This window comes from Echeneis naucrates, chromosome 21 (assembly GCF_900963305.1).
Source record: "Echeneis naucrates chromosome 21, fEcheNa1.1, whole genome shotgun sequence".
NCBI lineage: Eukaryota > Metazoa > Chordata > Actinopteri > Carangiformes > Echeneidae > Echeneis > Echeneis naucrates.
Window position 1 is genome coordinate 9,843,529 of NC_042531.1, and position 21,361 is coordinate 9,864,889.

General features: G+C 40.9%; 1 protein-coding gene across 1 annotated transcript in view; it reads left to right on the forward strand.

Annotated features, from left to right (window-relative positions):
• anos1 (anosmin 1) overlaps positions 1-3,625 on the forward strand; it is a 37,653-nt gene extending 34,028 nt beyond the window's left edge. Inside the window, exons 11-14 of the mRNA XM_029530385.1 lie at positions 21-192; positions 504-724; positions 1,414-1,555; positions 2,442-3,625. Of these exons, the coding sequence (XP_029386245.1) occupies positions 21-192; positions 504-724; positions 1,414-1,555; positions 2,442-2,500 (594 nt within the window). The 3' untranslated portion in view covers positions 2,501-3,625. The remainder of the gene's footprint in view (positions 1-20; positions 193-503; positions 725-1,413; positions 1,556-2,441) is intronic.
• The last annotated feature ends 17,736 nt before the right edge of the window (positions 3,626-21,361 follow it).

Genomic DNA, 21,361 nt, shown 5'->3' on the forward strand with positions numbered 1-21,361 from the left:
TAATGTGTTTCTTGGCACAGGAGAACTACATCAACCTCCCGGGCCTGCTGTTCTCCTGCAAGTACAAAGTCACGGTTCACATGCTGAAGTCCAAGAGACGCTCCAAGGATGAGAGCACCACCTTTCTCACCCCATCCTGTGCTACCATCCGGACCAAGACACACAAACACATCCCCTGCCCAGGGGAGGGGAGTGAGTATCTAAGTTTGATCCATGTCCGTGGCAACATTCATCGGACACTGTAGCATATCATAATGGTGGATAAAATGATGATGCTGTTACAAAATAGCTCAGCATTTTGGGAAATACCATAATTTGCTTTCCTGTCAAGAGAGATTGATGCCACTCTCATGGCTTTGTGCAATATGAACCTACAGCCAGCATCTAGTCAACTTTGATTGCATACTGTGGGAATAGCTACTCTGCTTACGTCCAAAATAGAACAAAATCCACTTACCAGAACCTGCAACGCTCACTTTTTTTTTTTTTTTTTCTCCGAACAGCACCGGGGCTTCCAAAGGTCTTGGCAAAGCCAGAGAACCTCACAGCTTCCTTCTCGATCAATGAGGGAAACATTACCGGCAACTTCCTGTGGCGCGTGTCCAGGATGGCTCCCCATCAGCGTATCACAGGCTTCCAGGTCACCTGGGCTGAGATCACCACTGAGAGCCGGCAAAACAGCTTACCCAACAGCATCATCTCTCAGTCTCAGATCCTGCCTCCTGTAAGTCCTTTTTTATAAATAATGTTTTCTGTTTCGTCTCCCCTGACAGCCAGTGAAGGCAGTAAAAACTGTTTTCAAACCTTTTCCAATACACCACGTAGGACCTCGTTTTGTCATGTATAGCCAGAAAATTCTCTCTTGCAGCTGGAAAGTAAGTTCTATCTCGAGCATTTCATTTCACAGCATCTGTCAGAGGTGAGGGTGATTTAGGGATAACACTGTTGTGTCCTCTTTGCATGAATCTTGTGATAAGCGGCAGTGTGCAGACAGACACAGGGATGGATCTGAGGAAGTGTTGTGTCCTGCTGGAAGTTCTCCTCCTCTACCTTTTCATCTGCCTTCAAGTCTTCCTCTTTCATCCTCTGTGAGAGCTCTGAAAAAGCCGCTCTTTGACATAATCTTCTCCATCAACAACACGTTCCGCCTATCTGCACCTCCCAGCCTCTGGAGCTCGTCTATAAATAAAACCACCCACCACACACTTTATCAAGCTGGCAGCAAAAAAGAGAGACAGCAAGCCCTATGAAAACAAAGTCGTTGTTTTGGTCTGTGGCTTGTGCAAAGACAGCTATGCATCTGATACCCTCCTGGTTGACGGCCAAATTCAAATCTGTATCCCGTCAAATTCAGAGACGCGTTCTGTAGTATTTCAGCTGATTGCATGTCTGCTCTCCTCCCTCTCCTGGCAGGACCATAACTTGCTTGTGGTGACGAACCTGCGGCCGTCCACCTACTACAGACTGGAGGTGCAGGTCATAACAACTGGAGGAGAAGGTCCCGCCACTGTCAAGACCTTCCAGACCCCAAACACATTACCAGTCGCCCAACACCGTGAGTATCAAGCCACTGTTTGCTTTTTGCTTTGGCAAAGAACTTGAAGAATTAATTTAATTTCTACTCTAATTAAGTTATTTTAAATTATAGTTGGAAGAATCTTTTTTTTTTTTTTATAATTTCAGTGCTCATAGATGCTGAATTGTGTCATTTTTGGCAACATACCTCTTAGCCTTCTTGCCTCACTGATGCCATTTCAGTTGCATACAAACTGCTCAGAGCTAAGAAACAATCAAGCTCACAACTCCATATAAAAATGATGGCAGAATGACAAAACGCTCCACAGAGTGAGTCGTTCTGGTGTCTGTCATCTTACTGTTTTGGTTTTCCAGCACACAACTTTAATGTTGTGGTTCGCTTTTATTTCTCCCATTAGTTCCCATCAATAGCAGGCAGATGTTTTCAGGGACAAACATCCTGAACCCTGAAAATGGAATAAGTGCCCAGCACAAAATGGCTGCCTAACCTTTCCCTCATGAACTGGCGAAGGGTGAAATGAAAGTAAAAGGAGTGAATTTTACCAAAGAATCAAAGAATTTTAATAAAAGCCAAAGCTGATATGTATCTGATGGCTGTAAAGGCAATTGTTTTTTCCTATTGCATTCACCATGTCAACTTTATAAGGTGATAATATGTCAGTGCTATTTACAGCTTGTTTTTGCTGCATTCACATGATCAAAAGAAGAGCAGTTTTACAGAAAACTGCTGTGCTTCTGGCACATTTTTGTCTTATCAGCATCATTTTCACAGAAGACGCTTAGCACTGAATGTTTAGCTCAGCAAAAGCCGTAAATGTATTGATTTATTCATTTGCTTATTACTTATTTAATAACATGTTAGTTCTCTAAGCGGTAATGAGTATGTGATGATGTGTTTTTTCCAGGACCCAGACTCCGGCAGCACCACTCTCATCACCAGAAGCCGTCGGTTGAGAGACAGTGAGCTTCAAGTCGGGGCAAACCCATTAGGGAGGCGTACCAGTGGCTCTCTGCTCCAGGCTGTCAGGGAAGGAATGTGTGGAACCAAACAGAAACACAGTGCACCAGACCATGAACTGACCCTCCTGTTCATGAAATATGGCTCCATCTTCTTCTCCAGGCTCCACAACAAATCCGCTTTCCTTCTCAGCCCCTCTCTCCTGACTGACACACTGGCACCGGACGGGTTGGTCTGTACAGTGAAATCATAAGGAAAGTTTTGAAATGCCCCTGTAAAGATAAGATGCAGAAACCCCTAAAATTGTGATCCAGCTGTTATTGTAGGCAGTGATAAGATAATTGACCGCCCCAATTGGATTTGATCAATTGATTAATGGCAAGCCGTTATTACATGGTTTAAAGAAACACATATACTTTGGCAACACGATCGAAGATGTTTGGACATGGATGGTAGTAAATCCCAGACATGTAAAACAGTTGTTTACTCATGAAGAAAGAAAAATAGAAATTCATCTATTTATTTTGTGTAACCCTTTAAAGAGGCGCTTATGCATACAGTCCGTACTGGTGGATAATGTAACTAAGTCATTGCTGTCTAACCCAGAATATTTCACGTAGTACGTTGCATGTAGTACATTTGTTTTTGTTTTTTGTTTTTTTAACTGTAAATGAATTACTTGCTTCAAATTGAAAGCCTGTAATGGTTTTGCATGGCAACCGTTAGCATTCTGTTGGCATGAAATAATGGCTGTGTTACCTCTTTTCAATATGTTAGCAATATTTCATTAACAGATTAACAAAGAATTATATTGCGAGTAATATGTAATGTTTATCAATGAAATTATAACTTGTGTGGAAATGATGAATTGTACATGTTCTTGGCTGTAGAAATATTTGTCGTGGCACAGTCAGTGAATGTCTATATTTATTTATGTGTGTATTACAAAGTTTGGTTTGGATGTGTGTGAATGTGTATGTTTTGTGTGTTTTAGTCTCAAACTTTTGAACCGGCAAAAAATCTTGTAAAGACATTTTGTAAAAATGGAATTGTAAATACAGTCTTATGTTACATGTTATTTTTCCATGGTAGAAACTGTACAAACTGCTAAGTAATAAAAAAAAAAATCCTTAACCAATTCCCTTTGCTGTTTGTTTAATTGAAGCTGCTGTGGGCAGTAAATAGACACGCTTCTCCTCCCTCCGCTATTTGGCAGTTACTTTTGCTTATTTTGGCTTTAAAATCCACCATGACAGACTGTGTGTGTGTGTGTGTGTGTGTGTGTTTGTGTGTGTGCAGCATATTCACTGATCAGTCCAGGAGCCCAAGACATGCGCTCTGCAAGTCCAAATAAACAGGTCATCTAGCCCAACACCCCGAGTGAGTTTACCATTGCTGAGATCGGGCACCCCTCAACATAATGCTCTGCTTCTCAGAGTGCTTGTGTGCGTTGAAAAGCATTAAATCCTTCCTCTGCGCAGCAACCTTTCACCCTTTATGAAATGAAAAGTGGATAAATGTTTACAAGAAAACAGCTAAGAGTGGCACAGTGAGAGCTGCGCCTACAGTGAATGTGTGGATGTCAGATGGAAGTGTTTTCATGCGAGCAAATAATAATCCTGAAAGCAGCACATGCTGGACTCTGTTAAAGAGTGCATTCTTTATCATAAGGAAAGCTAGCATGCATTCTACCTTCTTCTTATTGCAGTAAGGCGGATTTTTCTTTGAGCCGGAGACATATGATGTGTTGCCTTTGCCGTCAGATTATGACGCTTTTTTTCCTGATATGACTCACAGCTTGTGCAGTCAACCTCCACAGGAACAAGGCCTGCTTGGTAAAAGCTGCTTTGAACTGCACCACTAAATATCACTATCTTCACCACTCAGTGTGTTCACATCTCTGCATCTGCCTTGATTATTCTTGACAGACACACCAAAGCATTCTGAACTCCATAACACAGAGATTTCTTTTTTTTTTCTTAAGTATTTTTATCATCTTTACGAAATGCAGGGAATTCATCAGTGATGAGTAATTTCATTTTTATTCTTTCTGCATACACTCATGTAGCACTTCATTTGGAACACATACAAGTACCCGGTCAGTCAATCAGCAGGGGAATGCATAAAATGATAATATTAACAGCATTAAAATACTACTAACACTAACCCTACTCACAGTGCTTCAAAATTTGTCAGAAACTGCATAAAAACCCATCAACATGAATTAATATGTCAAAAAAAACAAACAAACAAAAAAACCCCAATATGATCGTGCCGATACAGGTCAGCAACTTTGCATTAAACATCAGATGTGAGCATGACGTGGCATGATGAGTATTTCTAAAACTACTGAACTCTTGATGATAGATGAACACCTTGTTGAGAGAGGTCGGGTTGGAGCTGACAGAAAGCTGCAGCTGCAGAGAGCAGAGAAGCATCTCAGAATGCACAAAACACTGACCCCCCCTTCAGATAGCAATTTAATTTGCCTTACCTTTAATACAGTTAGGTAAAATTACTCTCCCTAATTTGACATATTATTATAATATTATTCTAGAGTGCCATTAGCAAAAGCTTTCCTGTTAAGTTGTTTGAGGTGAATCAGTGTCAAACACTGTATGAAATTGGTGAGACATATGCATATTTCTCCCTCTCTGCGTGTGTGTGTGTGTGTGTGCTTATTTATGGGAATGTTTGTCGAGAGCCGGTGAGAGACATTGGTGTCCATACGTTTTGATTTGACGTCTACTCTTGTCACCCTTTTCCAAAGCAAGTGACAAATTATTCTGAGCCCCTTGTTTTCACACACTCAGTCGCCGCTTCGCCACTCACTTCTCAGGGATGTTGTTTATGTACAGTTCTATTATGTCACAGGAGATTAGTTCCTTTTGGTCTGTGCACACTAATCCCTCACTCTTCTCTAGGAGCCGGGCCAGTGTTTAGCCAAGGCTCCTTTCTGTGTGAGCCAACCCAGCCCCTCTCCCTTTCAGACTGTCACAGTCCCGCTCTACACACACACCAAATACCATGGCCTTCAAGTGTGAAAACCTCAAAACAAAAGGGCCTCTAGCCTCCTTTGAGGCATCTAGCAAGACGTCCAAGTCTCCGAGGACATAAAAGAAAAGGGAAAAAATGCAACAACTAAATAATAAGCCAGTCGTCAGTACAAAAGCTTTGTCTCCGATGGTACAAGGCCAGTGAGGGCTTATCCACTTTGCATGACATTACATCCCTGTGGTGAAGGTCAGGCAGGGGATATTGCTTCTAAAATTTAAACCCATCTCTCTGTAAACAATATTATTCATTTGGCTCTTAGAATAATCACAGCCAGTTAAATATTTACATATCTTTTGGTTGACATGATGCCAAATTTGATCAGGATTGAGAAAAACACAGTCCTTTCAGAAGAGCGTAACAAAGATGGACTTTTTCTCACACACATTTCCTCTGACCTCTCTGCACCCGTTCTGCAGATTAACACTGCAATGAGCCATGCGTCACTATTTATCAAACCTAAGCCACTTTTATGGGTCATCTCACAGTAGTTGAGTGAACCAGTGTAACATTATTTCTTAAAGGATGGGTGGAGTTCAGGTTTTGATGATAAGTTCAATCCCAATTTTGGTTTTGAAGAATGAAGCAGAAAATAAAATGGCTGGACTTTATGACCCCCCTTTTTTTTTTCAGATGACAGTTTTCGTAACCTGAATGAATGGAAAACTCCAAATTTTACTTTCATGGGAGTTTCAGGTCAGTGAGATCAGTGAGCACAGCCAGGCATTTGCTTCAGATTACTACCACATGGACTGCGTCTATTGGCGTGGGTGCTCCTTCAATATGATGAGATGGAATATATAGTTTGTGAGATTGATGAGAAATAACCAGAGTATTTCCCCCCTCCATTAGGAAAAGGTAATGTTGCTTTAATGCTGTGGTATGGTGAGAAATCTGACCTTGCCCTGGGCAGTGGCATGTTTCTGTTTAAGCTCTGGTGAGTGGGACCAGGCAGGGGACACATGAAAGGATCTCTCTGTCAGGCTGCAAAGATGTTCAGTCTTGGCCTAATGAAGACCAGAACACATGGACAGACCTGAGAACATGCATGCCACACGTTATACAAGCGCTGCATCTACACTGCTGTTGGCAGGAGGGAGTATTCTTCTCCTCTTCAATCATGGTTGACAAAGTGAAAAGCCTGATAAGCTCATTTATGTGCCATATAGATGTGTGGGTTTTTTTTCTGCGTCTCACTTTAACACCAATCTATCACCTCTGTGGTTCCACAAGGCGCCTTGAGTTCCTTGATTTTTCACAGTGTGCATTTTAGATGAAATGAAGACTGAACTTAATGAAATATTTTATACAATAGTTCATAATTATTATAGTTAATTCAGTATCTCTGCCTTATCTTAAACTGGAGCTATGGTCATTTATTCAGTACTATGCCAAAGTGGTCCAAATCAGATCTACAGTAATTATGTGGCAGCTGTAGTGGACTAGTGAGATATTAAATTCCAATAGATAGAGAGAGCTGATTCCAATATGCAATGCAATCATAAGTATAGTCAGATTTTTTTTTCCCTCCTAAATAACAGTGCAAATCATGGCATTGATTATTATAATTGCACATTTTAAGGTTCTTGCCGGTCAAGGTGGCACTTAATGCTGGGTCCTTTAATCAATCATTGCTTTGTCCTCTAGTTCTTGTGTTTTGCAGGTAAAATTCTAATCAGAGAGTACAATAATGTCCACAATGTGAGACATTGTTGTAACAAATCAGTTTCTTCAATCTGGATTTACGCCCCGTTAATAACACAAACAGACTTTTACCAAATGTGGTTTCTCATTGAAGAGGCAGCTTCGTGTGTAAAAGCAGAGGCAGAATATTGGCCTGTAGCAGTACTTCGACTGCAATAAAGCATGCGTTCTATAATGTACTTGGATCTTTGGGTTGGAGTTTGGGTCAAAGGTAAGTAAGAGGTCCGCTGTGTTTGTGTTTACAGAGAAAATGTCACCAGAGGAGCCATTATCTAGATCTCTTTCCAAACCAAACATCCTACTCCACAGGCGTACAAAGTGAAGAGATCAGTCAGGAAAGTACCATCCAGCTGGGTAATAGCTGTTTATAATCCCCTCTGATTAGTGTTAATCCCCTTAATGCTTCTTCCTGAGAATAAACACATGTTGACCCAAGTGACCTGGTCCTAATTAATGAAGTTAGTCACTTTGGTATGTTATCATCTATTCAAAGTCATTTTTATTACAATATTACAGGAACTTCTTCAGAGGCACGATTCGTTCCAAACAATACGAATTCATAAGTAGTGGCTAAAAATACAACAGCTGACACTTAAGCATTGTCTGATATCAGCATTTTACAACACAATCATCCCCCAGGCATGAGGGACAATTTTCAGTCTCGTGTTCCTTTCTCCTGTGAGGCCTGTGTGCAGGGTTGGTAGCTGGGCCTCAGAGGCGAGGCAAAGTTCACAGGTCAGCATGTGCCCAGGAGGACGGACGGCAGCGCGAGGGGACAAGGGGAAGAGGTCAGGGGTCGAGTTCAGAGGGAATCCACATGGAGGATGTTGAAAAGGATATTGTCGGGGGAGAGTGGAGCTTCCACCACTTTTCCTTCTGGTAATGCCACCGAGGAGTCCTGAAGGCATCGACAGGAAGGCACTTGGGCAAACTCTGAGCACTAATTCAAAGGTGTTAATAAGATGATACTTCTGCCATACGGGGCAGCTGTTACAGTAAAAGAGAACATGTTTTGAGGGATAATTTGATGTTTAAACACGCTGTCCCTCAGCGGCTTCCTTGCCATCTTGAAACAAACAGCAGTGAGAGAAAAATAGGGCACAGGATGTATTTTGAGGGCTTTTTGGAGATTAAAATCACCATAGTTTGCTTTTTACATCAGCTCATACACAGCTGCATAATTGAATCCACATATTTCTCTGACGAAAAACATACACTGTCTCCTTCTTGATTGTTCCAGACTGGCAGAGGCCATCTATTGAACAGCTAATCTTTTTGCTTGTCTGCTGTGTTCCACCCTCCACCATGGAAGGGCTGCTGCGGATCAACTTCTGGTTTCTCTCCAAAATAAAAAATAAAAAATAAAATTACCTGTTTGCTTACATTTGCTCAGATGGCATTAGGGGATGTTATAGTTCCCAATACAAGTGTCCGGATGTGTTTCAAAAATTTCTGGTAAATCCATTTGTTAGGATGAGGAAATCAGAATGAGACATGAGCTGAAAAGAGAGCATGAAATTGATTACTCTGGAAAAGAACAGCTTATATCTGGAATCACTGTCAGAGAATCAAAAGCCGAAGCAGCATTTGACTTTAAAACTAAATTAGCACCAGGATAATATCTTTTCATTGATTCATTTTTAAATTTTGTATGAAATGTTTTATGCAAATATGTTAACAACAAAACCAGCAAATGGCTGGCAAATCATAATATTACATACAGAATATGTAGCATTGCATCCTGTGTGTGTGTGTGTGCGTGCTTGTCTGTGTGTGTTCCAGGGCTAAGAGCTCATTTCCACCCTTGATGATCACAGGCACCATTGATTGTAATGCTGAAGAGCAGGCTAATTCTGCCTATGGCCTCTAAAGGAATCTGGACATGTTTAAAATGTAAACTTTATGCTTGTATGAAGTCGAATGCTGATGTCTCGAGCAGCTGGTTCTCATTAAGAAAACACGATGTCAAGCAGAGGGCCTTGGCTGGTGAAAGTTAACTGCCCTCTTCGCTCTCCGGTCGTCAGTGTCTCGAGGCCATCCTGGACTCCTCGCGCTGGAACTCAGACTGCGACGCCGAGACCTGCTTCACCTGCTGGACGTGGTACTCAGGATTTAAATTGTGATTCTGTGAATGGAGCCGTCGAGGGCTTAACTCAGACTTTGCTGGTTTTCAAAAGCTTTCAAAAAGAAACGTTATATTCAATTTTCAAGTTTGTGTCTCCGAAGCTGTACTGGTCCCATCCAATGCAGTTATATTTACAAAAATAATAACCAATGACTTAAATAAAGTTTAATGACAGATTTGTATTAATTAACCCATCATCAGTCAGTAATAAACCATTCATTAGAGTAAAGTTCATGATTTTCTGGTAATGCAGAATCCATTTTCCTGCTACAGCCTCCTCAGTGCTTTGATTGAACTCCCTATTCAGCTGTAATTCAGTTGTAACTTTTCACGACTTCACTTTCTAATAAGCCTAATTTTAAAGCTATATCTAGGCTGAAACACAAAACCTCCTACCTGAGGAACTTTCTGATGGGTGGATTTTCCTATGGATAATGAGAACAAGGAAGGCTGCTTGTGTTCTGTCTATCCGCATTTTTCAGATAGGAGGTTTTGATCTCTGTTGATGTGTCTTTAATAAAAGGTTCTGTAACCATCCAAACTACCACTTCAAAAAAAAACAAAAACAAAAACAGTTTGATTAACCATTATTTAAGACAATAGTTCCAACTTAAAGAGCCCATGTCTCAGCAGAAATTGGCACTTCATGACTTCATGACCGGTGCCCCGGTGTGTGTGGAGACACAGCCTGAGCTGCTTTGTCTCTCAGGGTGCGCAAAGTCGTGCAAAACTCATGGTGATAGCTCTCACCATCACACCAGTGAAGCCTCCGACATGTCGCGCTTCACCAAAAATTGCAGATCGCAGAGGGGATAATGGAAATATTGCTACCATATTGAAGTGGATATTAACAGATATTAGGTGTAAATATCTTGGAAGCGCGTTAAAACCCACACTGGATGGATCAACCACATAAAACAGAGCAGTGACATCCTGCTTATAAATCCTGTGGCCGGCGTGGTTTTTTTTTTTTTTTTTTTTTGCAGCCTGTTTGCAACATAAACAGTTCCGTTTGTGCGGAGGTGTTGAGTGGAGCTGAGATTTAGGTGAGCTGAGGGAATGCCGTGATTCAGTGTCAGGACAGGCCATTGTGTCTGTTCAGCCTGTAACACGTTTATGAGTAAAACATATGGTTTGCATGTTGGAAAGTTTTTACTGAGCACGGTTAAACGACGGATGATCTCTCTTTTTCCATGCTTTGATGGTAAGTGCCTGTTAACCGAGTCCCACCTTTGGGATAAACGACATTACCAGCTAATTATCTGATTGATTGTTTGGGACAATCTGCTTTTCATCACTTCTGAAAGAAACCTAGTGAGTATTTTCTGGGCTCAGTTAACTCCAATCTTTTATATTTATATCTGATGTCTACAGCAACATATTTTGAGCTTTTTAAATGCTTGAGGGTTATTTACTCCGCTCAAGAGACCGTCTCATCAAATATTAGCTGTCATTTGGCAGAAGCTAAGCACCTCAAGAGAAATCATTCATGAAAAACCTCTTACCAACGCATTGTTCCCGAACGATTCATATCTGCTAAAGCAAACACTTTCCTCTGTTCAAATCAGGAGTAATTTACAGCCTTTCCGCCTTCTTTCTTCTCACATCTGCCATTATGTGATGTTGCCAGAGAGCTCTCTGCTCATCTCTCATATTTACAGTCCTTCAAAGCAAGGCTCAAAAAAAAAAAAAAGAAAAAAAAAAGAAAAACCAAAACAATGAAATATTGTGCAGATGTGATTGAAAACAGCTTTCATAAAGTGAAGCTACGAATCTCTCAGACTTGTGCCATTCCAGTTTTAAAACATAGTATTTGAAACATCATGGTAATTTGATTTAAATGGATTGACAGCCGGTGAGTTACTGTCAGTGTGCCAGTGGGAAACGAGTGTTTTTGATTTCTCCTGAGGAGAATCCTTCACCTCCCCAGCAGTTCTTTCAATATAAGGGCAGAGCCTTTCATCTGCTCCTCCGAGCGAGGCTCTTAATGCGTTGCAGATTCCTCTCAGCTCTAACAATATTTCACCATCATCTTTTTAGTGGGTTTCTGGAATTGCCTTACAATTAATCTTACGTAAAGGCAAACACATTACACTTTGTTTTAAGGAAAGTCAACTTAATGTTTGATGAATGGCCTATGCACACGTACACAGAAAAAGAACACGAGGAATTAAAGGAGCAGCCATTTTTGTAATTGGTTATACCTAGCTTGGATTGAAGCAATGAAAAACTTTGAGGAATAGAAGGCTATAAGTGTATTTTCAAATGACGTGGCTACGCCAAACTGTAGGCCAGTTTATTTTGTGCACCTGTGGAAAAAAAATATACTGATTACATTAGCACACAAAAAATTTATAGCGATCTCATGTATTTCTCAGCGGGAAATCAAATACATGCCTTTCCCAAATCATAAAAAAAAATATTCCTTTAATCAGAGTAGTGTTTCATAAACGCTGTGGTTCGCTGGCCATTCATTTGCTTGTCGCGTTTCTGTAGACTCTCTATCACACTTTTGACACTCACTTCATTAACTCAGTTAGTTTGACCAAACCATGAACAGGAAGCCACAATATGTAAAGATAATATCAAAAGCAAACATTACATTAACTAACCACTGTAGTGGTCGCTGTAAAGTCCCTCTAGTAGTCCTCTGGCCTCACTGCGTGATCTGTCTTTCATAGACGATCAGTCCTGACTGCCAAGAATAGCACTCTGGCTGATGTGCCTGGCTCTTGTTAGTGGGGGATAGGTTTGTGTCAAGCACAGCTTCTCGGCAGGCTCAGCCATGCTGTTGTTGTAGTTGAAGAAGATTGCAGGACTGTTTGTGTGCATTCGCTCCCTGACAGAGATGTTGGTGCGGCTACACAACACACCTCCATTCGACTGATCCCCTGCCAGTGTGAGTCATCTTTTTGTCATGGCTGCGCCCAGCAGAGAGTCTTTGAGCAGGTGTCCAGAGGTCTTGCTTTTCTTTCCCATCACTTCTTTTCTCTTCTGTTCCATTTTTTTCCCTTTAACATTTCTGTTTGTGTATCTGATCCCGTCTCAGTCCTGGCCTACCACTCTCACACACCCACACACACCCACGCTGTTTCTCTCTTGCTTTTTGTACAAAAGAAACGGGGTTAACCTCTGGCATTTATCATAGATGCAATTTGCTCAAAGAGAGAAAGCGCCTTTGAATGTGAACCAATTCAACATATTTTATGAGAAAATACTGAATTGAATTAAATTTTCATACTGGAAAAGTGGATAATATTTCTTTATCGTGATTATTGCTGTATTCTTATCCCCTTTCAACAGATGAAAACTTCTCATGAATTTCTTCCAAGTGCAGAGTCACAGAAAATATATAAAGTGGTTTTTGTCTCTTGAAGGTCTGCCAGCTATTGAGGGTCTGCTTTTAACTGACTCATTGTCCACATGGTTGGAATATTCACGGGCATTGCCACGGGCTGAATTTCCTCTCATCAGAAGCTGCTGTTGGTTGAACATCTCAGATCTGAGGCCAGTAATTGAATAGATAGGCTTTTGATTGATGTTTAGAGGAAGTCCCTTTCCTACTTAAATATTCATAGGTCTGTAGCCTGCAGGGGTGAGACAGGAATCCAAAGCAAACCTGTGCAAGACAATAGCAACTCCAGAGTTCCTCCTGTCTGCTTCTCATTACAGTAAATACACTCTCAGAGCTACCATCCCTCATGCATTCCTGCTCTCCACTCCACTGGCTTCCACCTAAAGGAGGGTACTTGGCTCAAAATGCGAAAAATGAAAATTCTCCATCATCTTTCGGCAGCTAAGCAAAGAGACATGAACAAGAGAGCGTCAAGACATGGGAAAGTACGATTTTTTACATTTCTCTGCACTCCACTGGCTGCTACACTTAACTTTGTTCTAGAGGCACAGATTTAAAGCGACTGCAATGCTTCTGCTTTTGAAACTCATGCAACTCATGTTACAGGTGTTGCCTCTGGCCTCATGTCTCCACTACTAACGCACTCCTGGTCTTTCAATCCCTGTTAATCCCACTTGAAACGTGTCAATCATAGCAGGCCTGTCGCCTCTGGAGCACAAGTTGTCGCGGACTCTCTGGCATGCTGCACCAAAAATATCCCAAGCCTATATCCCATGTCTTTGCAGAAAAGTAGCATTATGTCGGCTTTGAATAAATCCCCAATATGATAATGCACAAGGAGCAAACATGAGGAACCTCATGAATTCACGTCAAGTGGTTTGAACTACATGTCCCACGCGATGACATGAAAAACATTAAGAGTGGCTTGAAATCTGAATGTACAAAGTAGCCTGCTAGCAAGAAGCAAAGAGAAGAATAGTTTAGAAAAAGAGTAGACGATAGTGACTGGCAGGTAAAAAAAAGAAGAAGCAAACAGAACTTACAAAAGGTAAAATTACAGACTCAGCTCCTAAAAACAACTGTGATCTAAAACATAATCATTCGAGGTGGTGAGAACTGCCAAAAAAAACCAACGTAAGCTTTTCCAAGGAAACATCTCCTGACTGGAATAAGAAGGATGCCTCATTAGTGTCTTAAAATTCCAGCACATCGATGGGTATAGAAACCTGGATGCCTTCAGTATTATAATTGCTCATATGACCCGGGCCTCTTACTGTTAGTGAAAGACTCCACCACCAAGAAAATTAAGAAAAGAAGAAGAAGAAAAAAAGGGGGAAAAAAAAAACGTCTTTTAGAATAAATCCAGCCACTTATAAGCCAACAAACACAGACACAATCTGGGTTGGAGAGAGCGCAGGGAAAACAAAAGGGCTATGAATTGTCTGCAAAAGTATTTTCTGCCTGGAATATCTCCTTTCTTTCCACAAACACATTTTCAATCGAGGATTTAATTAAGCGAGGGTGAGTGTTTGTTTGAGGAGGACTGTGAAGCAGCACAATAATAAAAGCTCTGTTATAGAGCCAGACAGTCAAACAGCATGCTGCTAAATACACAGCTCACATTTCTGTCATCTCACTTTCATTATTATTATTTTTTGTTGCAATTGTGCGTAATTTGTCTACGCGTTTTAATTTATGACGTCTGCAGGTACGAAGCCAGCACATTCCTATTGATGCACATGAATAATGCTTGGCCATGGGAAATAAAGCAGAATCAATAATCACTTTTTTTTTTTTTTCTGGCTTGTGTGAACTTGTACTTTTCACTGCTATGTGATGACTTTTCTTTTTTGTTGCTGCTGAAAATTTTAAATTATAAAGTAACAAACTCACATATGTGTTATATAATATGTTCTTCTCTGCACCTTGCAGTTGTTGCACAAGTAAGCTCACTGAAAAATGTCAGTTGATTCCAAGCAGTGCCTTTGAAGTGAGAGACAAAGTGGAATGAAGCATAATATCCCCGGGGTCCCATTTGGTATTTGAGAAAATAAACATTTGCCAAGCCCAATCTTGTGTGACTGATTCTGTACGTATAGGTCTGGGAAAAGAGCCAGCAGTATTTGTACAATATAATTAAAATGATATGTATTCAGAAATGATTTGGTCTTTGCGGACAAGTGATGATTTCATTATTCAGTATTGTTGACTCCAGAGAGCTCGAGTCTCACAACAGAAAATGCAGAGTTTATACTATACACAGCGATGCGGCCACACAATGCGTGAAATAAACACATGGCTACTTCAAACAAACATGTTAATTTGATGTTTTTTATACCACTTCAACAAGTTTTTCTTCAATTTCATGAATGAAAAAGCTTTAAAAAGCAGGCTGTCCTGTTAAAAACGAATTCAACACAATTGGACAAAGATCCCCAAAAGGTCCGTTTGAAAGCTTTTACACAGATTTCGATCACATCAGTCTTTTTCACCGAGAGATAACACCTAAATTTGACTGTAATGGGATTCAGAGGTGTGTGGTGGACGAAGCTCAAGTAATGCAAAGCAAAAATACCTAAAAACTTTCTTCGTATTGGGTAGGAAACATTAAGGCATCTGGTTTTTATTAATAATTGAAGATAAAAGATAAAACAAAATGCAGCTGAACTTTAAAAGTTGTCCTCATCAAAGCTTATCTGAACCTTTTAAAAAACAAAACTGCTCTCTGGCATTTATTCAGTCGTCTCTTCCAAGTAACGGAAAATAAAATTCTTTGGTGTGACTGAGCACTTTTTTTTTCCAAAGCCCACAGTTCAACCACTCGTAATATCCCCGCTAAATGTTCTGATTTATTACATCTTCAAATTTCACAATCTGGGGACAAATTGGTCCCCTCAAAAATGCATGAACATGGCTGAAAAGCCCCATATTAGATGGAAATGCATTCCTGATGTTGCAACATGAGAGAATGCGGGCACGGTCGTGTCACTGCGGATTAAAGGAGATGCCATGTTTTGTGACCTGCAATACTGTTGCTAATTTGGGGACACTTGATACGGTGCCTTTTACTGGAGGGAGACACAAACACAGGAACCCGCAGCGCTCTTTCTCTGAGCCCAGTCGCTGAGCCCAAGGTGACAGAGACACATGGCCCACAGGGCGGTTGGAATAAGCATCTTTACTCTAACAAGAGGAACAAAAGCATTGTGAGGCGGAACAAGCTGTCATGCCAAAACATTCATAAAGAGGCATGAACTGGCAAGTCCTCCATCTCCACATCTTGAGAAATAATCACTCCCTTCTGGATGTGTTTATGAGGACAGAGGGGCCTGTACAGTGACGCCTGTACACTACACAGAGGAAGAAGCGGCTGATCTGAGCCTTGGACTTGGAAAAGGACATCCCTGATGTGACCCTGAGTTTTTGTCATTTAAAAAACAACAAGACACAATTTCTGTTGAGAATCTTGCCAGGAGATTGAGCACAAAAGAAAAAATCGGTTCAATTCAGTGAGCCACCGAAAGGATAGCTTGTCTATCTTTGACCCTACACACACACACACACACACACACACACGCACTCACAGACAAAATCCTGCTTTTTACAGCTTTGGTCTCAAATTGTAGGTGTCCACCACATGTGCTTCTGATCAGATCATAAAAAATCAGGTATACATAAACTTTTGCAAGAAAATAATTTATCCCAGTAAAAACTTATACAAGGTTTGCAGTAAAAAAAAAAAAAAAAAAAAGATTATTTGTCCCTCGACAGAAAGCTATTGTAAAAAAAGAGAGAGAGCGAGAGAGGGAGAACTGAGTCCAACTATTGTAAGTACAGCGCAATCCTGTGAAAAGCTCTTTCTGATTCGAATGAGTGAAGCCAAGGTCAGGGCCAAGGAGTCTGGATGCTGTGCAGCATGTAGTCACCTCTCAAAGCAGCACTGAACACACAGATCTGAGGGCGCCAGGGGCGGGTTTAGAAACCTTTGTACAGAAAAACCAAACTGGGCACAATGTTAACGAATTTGTGATTCGCTGGGTGTGTTTCAAGACTTAAATATGAACCCAAGGTTATAAATGATCTATAATGACCATCTTGATAATTTTGCATTTGTTTATGTCTCTTTTTGGCTGTTTACTCTCTCCTTTAAGCCTTTTTATGCCTCTTTATATTTACTTTACATCTTCTCAGCCATTTAAGGTATATATGGTGGTTTTTTTCTCTCTTTTTCTCTCTTTTTCAAGTCATTTTATTTCTCATTGCAACCAGATTTCTTGGGGGGGGGGGCCCAGGCCACCCCTCTAGTACCACCCCTGTGGGAGACAGCACAACAATATGTTAGGAAGAAAAACCACAATCTATCGCCTTTACATTGGAATTATTATGAAAGTACATTTTTGAAGCATGACGTATTGAAAGTGAAGAAACAAGCAGAAAAAAAAAAAATGCTTCGGTGGGTATGAGGTATGTCATGTGAGCAGTAGACTGTTTACAAGTGACCACAGGATTAGGATGGGTGGGTTTATGCCCCAGCAGAGGTTCAAATAATTCCATGTCAAATCCAGGGATATGTATATTTTGTCCACCCATTTTAAAGCACCCTTTTCAAGTTGATGGATATAGTGAGAGCACATGACATGCAGAGGATTTGCTATTCCCTTTCATGATTGCTATGGCATTGTTTCTTTCTAAGCTTCGCGAACCTCTGAGGATGTTTGGGTGAAGCCAGGCATGTATTTGTTTGTCAGAAGCCCATTTATAATAGATCCATATTTCAAAACAAAAGCATACCATCAAAGTGTTTATCTTAATCATTATATTCTTGTCAGGACAGCGTTTATGGATTGCGCTGCGATGAGGAAACATGAAAGAACAAAAGAAACTTCAGGATTTACTGATACTTAATACACTGGAAGATGAAATAACATCTCTTTAGTGGATAGTTGGCTCATACAATAACAAGTATGCTGCTTTTTCTTTTGTTTTTGTTTTTTTGTTTTTTTTCGAAGCCCACACAGCTGTAAGAATTTTAAAATCATTGTTAAGCCACTGTGCATGATATGATGATTTGCATTTGGAGGGGGGAGAATTCCTCTGAGGATCTGCTCTGAGGAGTTGCATCAACCTTGTTCTCTGGATAGACAAAAAGGCCTTTATGTGTCTCTGCAAGCTTGTTAAAAAGCAAAGGAGAATGTCAAGGAAAGGAACACGTGGATATACCATTCCCAAAGGAACAGTCCTGACTTTAATAGAGAAATGTGCTTTTTCTCAATAGCTTTTGCAATCAGTGTATTTTATTAAATCTTAAAAGTTCACTAACAAACTGCCGGTGACCCAAAATGTCATAAAATTTTCCTGGAACGCAACTCGGAAGTGAAATAAAAATGTGTTTGTTATAGCTGGTTCTGAGTCTGTGCTATTGTTAATGGTGTCATTGACCTCGCTACCTTTGAACTGGTACCCAGCCAAAGTTAGGATTATGATTTATTTCCTAAAAATGACCCAAGTATAGTATATTAGGAGGCTGTTTGAAATAGATTTTCAACTTTAGCCAAAGCTGTTTAAGTGAACTTACAGCACGGCCCGGTCGTTGAATAAAAGCTGTGGCAGGAGGCCACATACGAACTGTGATGGAATCGAGGTTACTACATATTTTTCTACACGTATACCTTCATTTGTGTGTCACGTCAACTTCCTGAGCTGACATTTACAAGTCTGGTGATGAATGTGGATAGCTGTTGCACAGGCCATCATCTCACATGGAGAGTACCTGGTAGGGCTTAACATCATCATGTCAAGGTCCTGACAGGTTCATATTGCAGACATGGTGTCCGGACATCCGGACCTTGAGCTCCAGGTGCCCCCACAGCACCACATTTCCACTTTACTTCCTCAGATCAGCTCCCTCATTTATCAGTTGGACACTTCACAACATCCCGCTGCGTTTACGGTGATCCTGAAACCAGGACCGCTCCTGTGATATGGAAAGAGCACATCAGCAACTCCTTTCAGAAAAATGACTTTGATTGTAATTGTTTCCCTTGTGAAGGTGCTCCACCGAGTTACTTCTGATTTGACTTTAATCTGAATCTAAAGGTGCGATCCCAAACAGGCCAACAATCAGCAGAACTGCGCATGAACAGGTCTGGAACTCATTTCTTTCTGTCTCTGGGCTTTGCCGTAAGGTGTGGATGGAGAACATAAGACAACATTGCAGTGGCTACAGCACAGTGTGGCTATATTGCTCTGCCAACTGTCCACTCCTCATCCCTCCTCAGGCTCAGGATGTGAGCTTTAACCTTGAAGGCAAGGCAGCGCCGAACATATGCAAGTAATTTGTATGGAATAAATAACAGGATGATCTTATGACAGTCGGTACAGCTGCTCTGGTTTTGCTTTGTTGTTGGCTTAGCTCTGAAGGAGGCAGCAGTGCCAGGCTTCAAGCTGTCACTTTGGAGACCTGGAGTTGGAGCTGACATTCAAACTTTGCCTCAGAGTAACGTAAGTGTTTAAAATAAGCCTTCTCTGAGATTTGCATCTCTTTAAGTGAAAACAGATTGCACCACACTAACTACCTCTTATGTAGAAATTATTTGTTACCAAATATGTGAGAGCAGTAAATGACATATGTTACTGTTACTGGCTCATACTGACAAAAGCAAACCCCAGCTTGCGTGCCTATTTAGAACAAAAAAAGTATTCATGTTACAAAATATATTATTTGCACTAAAATAAATGTATGTTTTAATTTTCCAAATATCTTGATTTGCATAAATACTCCAAACGCATGTGTATTCATGCCTGCCCATCCATTATACACCATTTGTCTGTACAGGTCGCAGGTGGTGCTGGAGCCAATCCCAGCTCACCCTGGACAGGTCGCCAGTCCATCACAGGGCCAACACACAGAGACAGACAGAGAGCAACAACCACTCACACTCAGACCTACAGACAATTTAGAGCCACCAATTAACCCAAACATGATGTCTTTGGACGGTGAGAGGAAACCAGAGTACCCAGAGGAAAACCACGCAAGCACGGGAAAGGCCCCACCCCAGGGAATCAAACCTACGATATTTTTGTTGTGAGGAAAAAGTGATTACCACTATGCCGCCATGCTGCCCCGTACCATACATATAAAAAAATAACTAAAATAGATAATACCTAAATTTACAATGCACAAGCTATTAGGTTATATGTGTATATTTTCATGCTCCTTACCAGGTCTTGTTCAGATGTTAAAATGTGGGCGTGAACAGTAAAACATGACATAAATTCACATCACTTCAAATTCTCATACCATCACATGTCAAGGGTGGGAATCTATTTGGGAAATGTCTAACGATGTGCGAGTAACGGATCATAAACGTTGGCGTCTGCTGCAGAATTCTTTCCTCCCTCTCTTTTTTTGTATGTTTGATGAATCATGGTATTGGAGAGCAGGAGATTAAAAAAAAATCTTCTTTCCAACAGGGTAGCTAAAACAAAACAAAAAAGATAACACTTACCACCAGATTGATCATTCTTCTCACCATGCCAGATTCACTTACCAGTGCCGGTATAGATTATGGATCTCCTCATTTCCTCTACATGAGCCAAAGAGCAGATGGATTTCACATTAGAAGACTTCAGACATGTCACTGGCCATTTACAAAAGCCAAAAAAAAAAAAAAAAGTGGGATAGAGGCGACATCCTTTCAGTAAGTAGACAGATTTAAAGTGGCATGATTTCCCAAAAGGCCTCAGTAACTAAGAGGCAGTTTACAAAATGTTTGTGTGATTTGTTCTTATAGCATTTCTCCATTAATGCAGCACAGGTTTAAGATGGTCATCGGATAGCATGGCAATGAGGGACCAACAGATTACACACATTTAGCTGGGTGCAAAAGAGTGGATGTGTGTGTGTGTATAAAGTTAAATGCACAGCTAACATGTTGAATATTGATACACATGTAATTTGTGCTCTTAGTCTGGCGGCGCTATTGGAAGTGAAACCCTGCCTAATGCTGTAAAGAGACGAATAAAAACCTTGGTCACTCAGAACATTTGAATTAGATGGATGACCAGACATCTGTTCAACCTGACTAATCTCAGACAGTTGGAACTGAATCCGGCCTGCAGGACTGAATACAGCCGTGAACTGTTGCTAACACTGCACAGTGACTCGTGGTGGACAGTCATCCAAAAATACCACATAAAACCAAGTCATTCTTATAAAGCTCTGCTGTCCCTGTGGCATTAAGCTGGGGCTTCAGTGCTTATAAAGGGGATACTAAACCCCTTTAAGAGACTTTGTGGCCTTGAGGTTAAGGTAACAGCTAATTGTTTCGCTTTCGTCCTGAAGCTATTCACGGTGAGCTCATGAATCAAGCATGTGACTTATGCATCAAGCCACATCCCCTCATTCTGCTCATGCTGCACAAAGACTCTGATTTATGGCTGGACAATGGCCCTGCAGAGGTGTTGGATTCAATGAAATACAAGGGGGAACATCTGGAAAGCCTATTAGCTTCGAATCACAGCTTGGGCCCGTTTGATAGCAATGGCTGATGCAAGTCTGAAAATGACATGGTTGGTGCACAGAGGGACATAGAGTCTTTCTCATCTAACAGACGCGTGAACCGAGGTT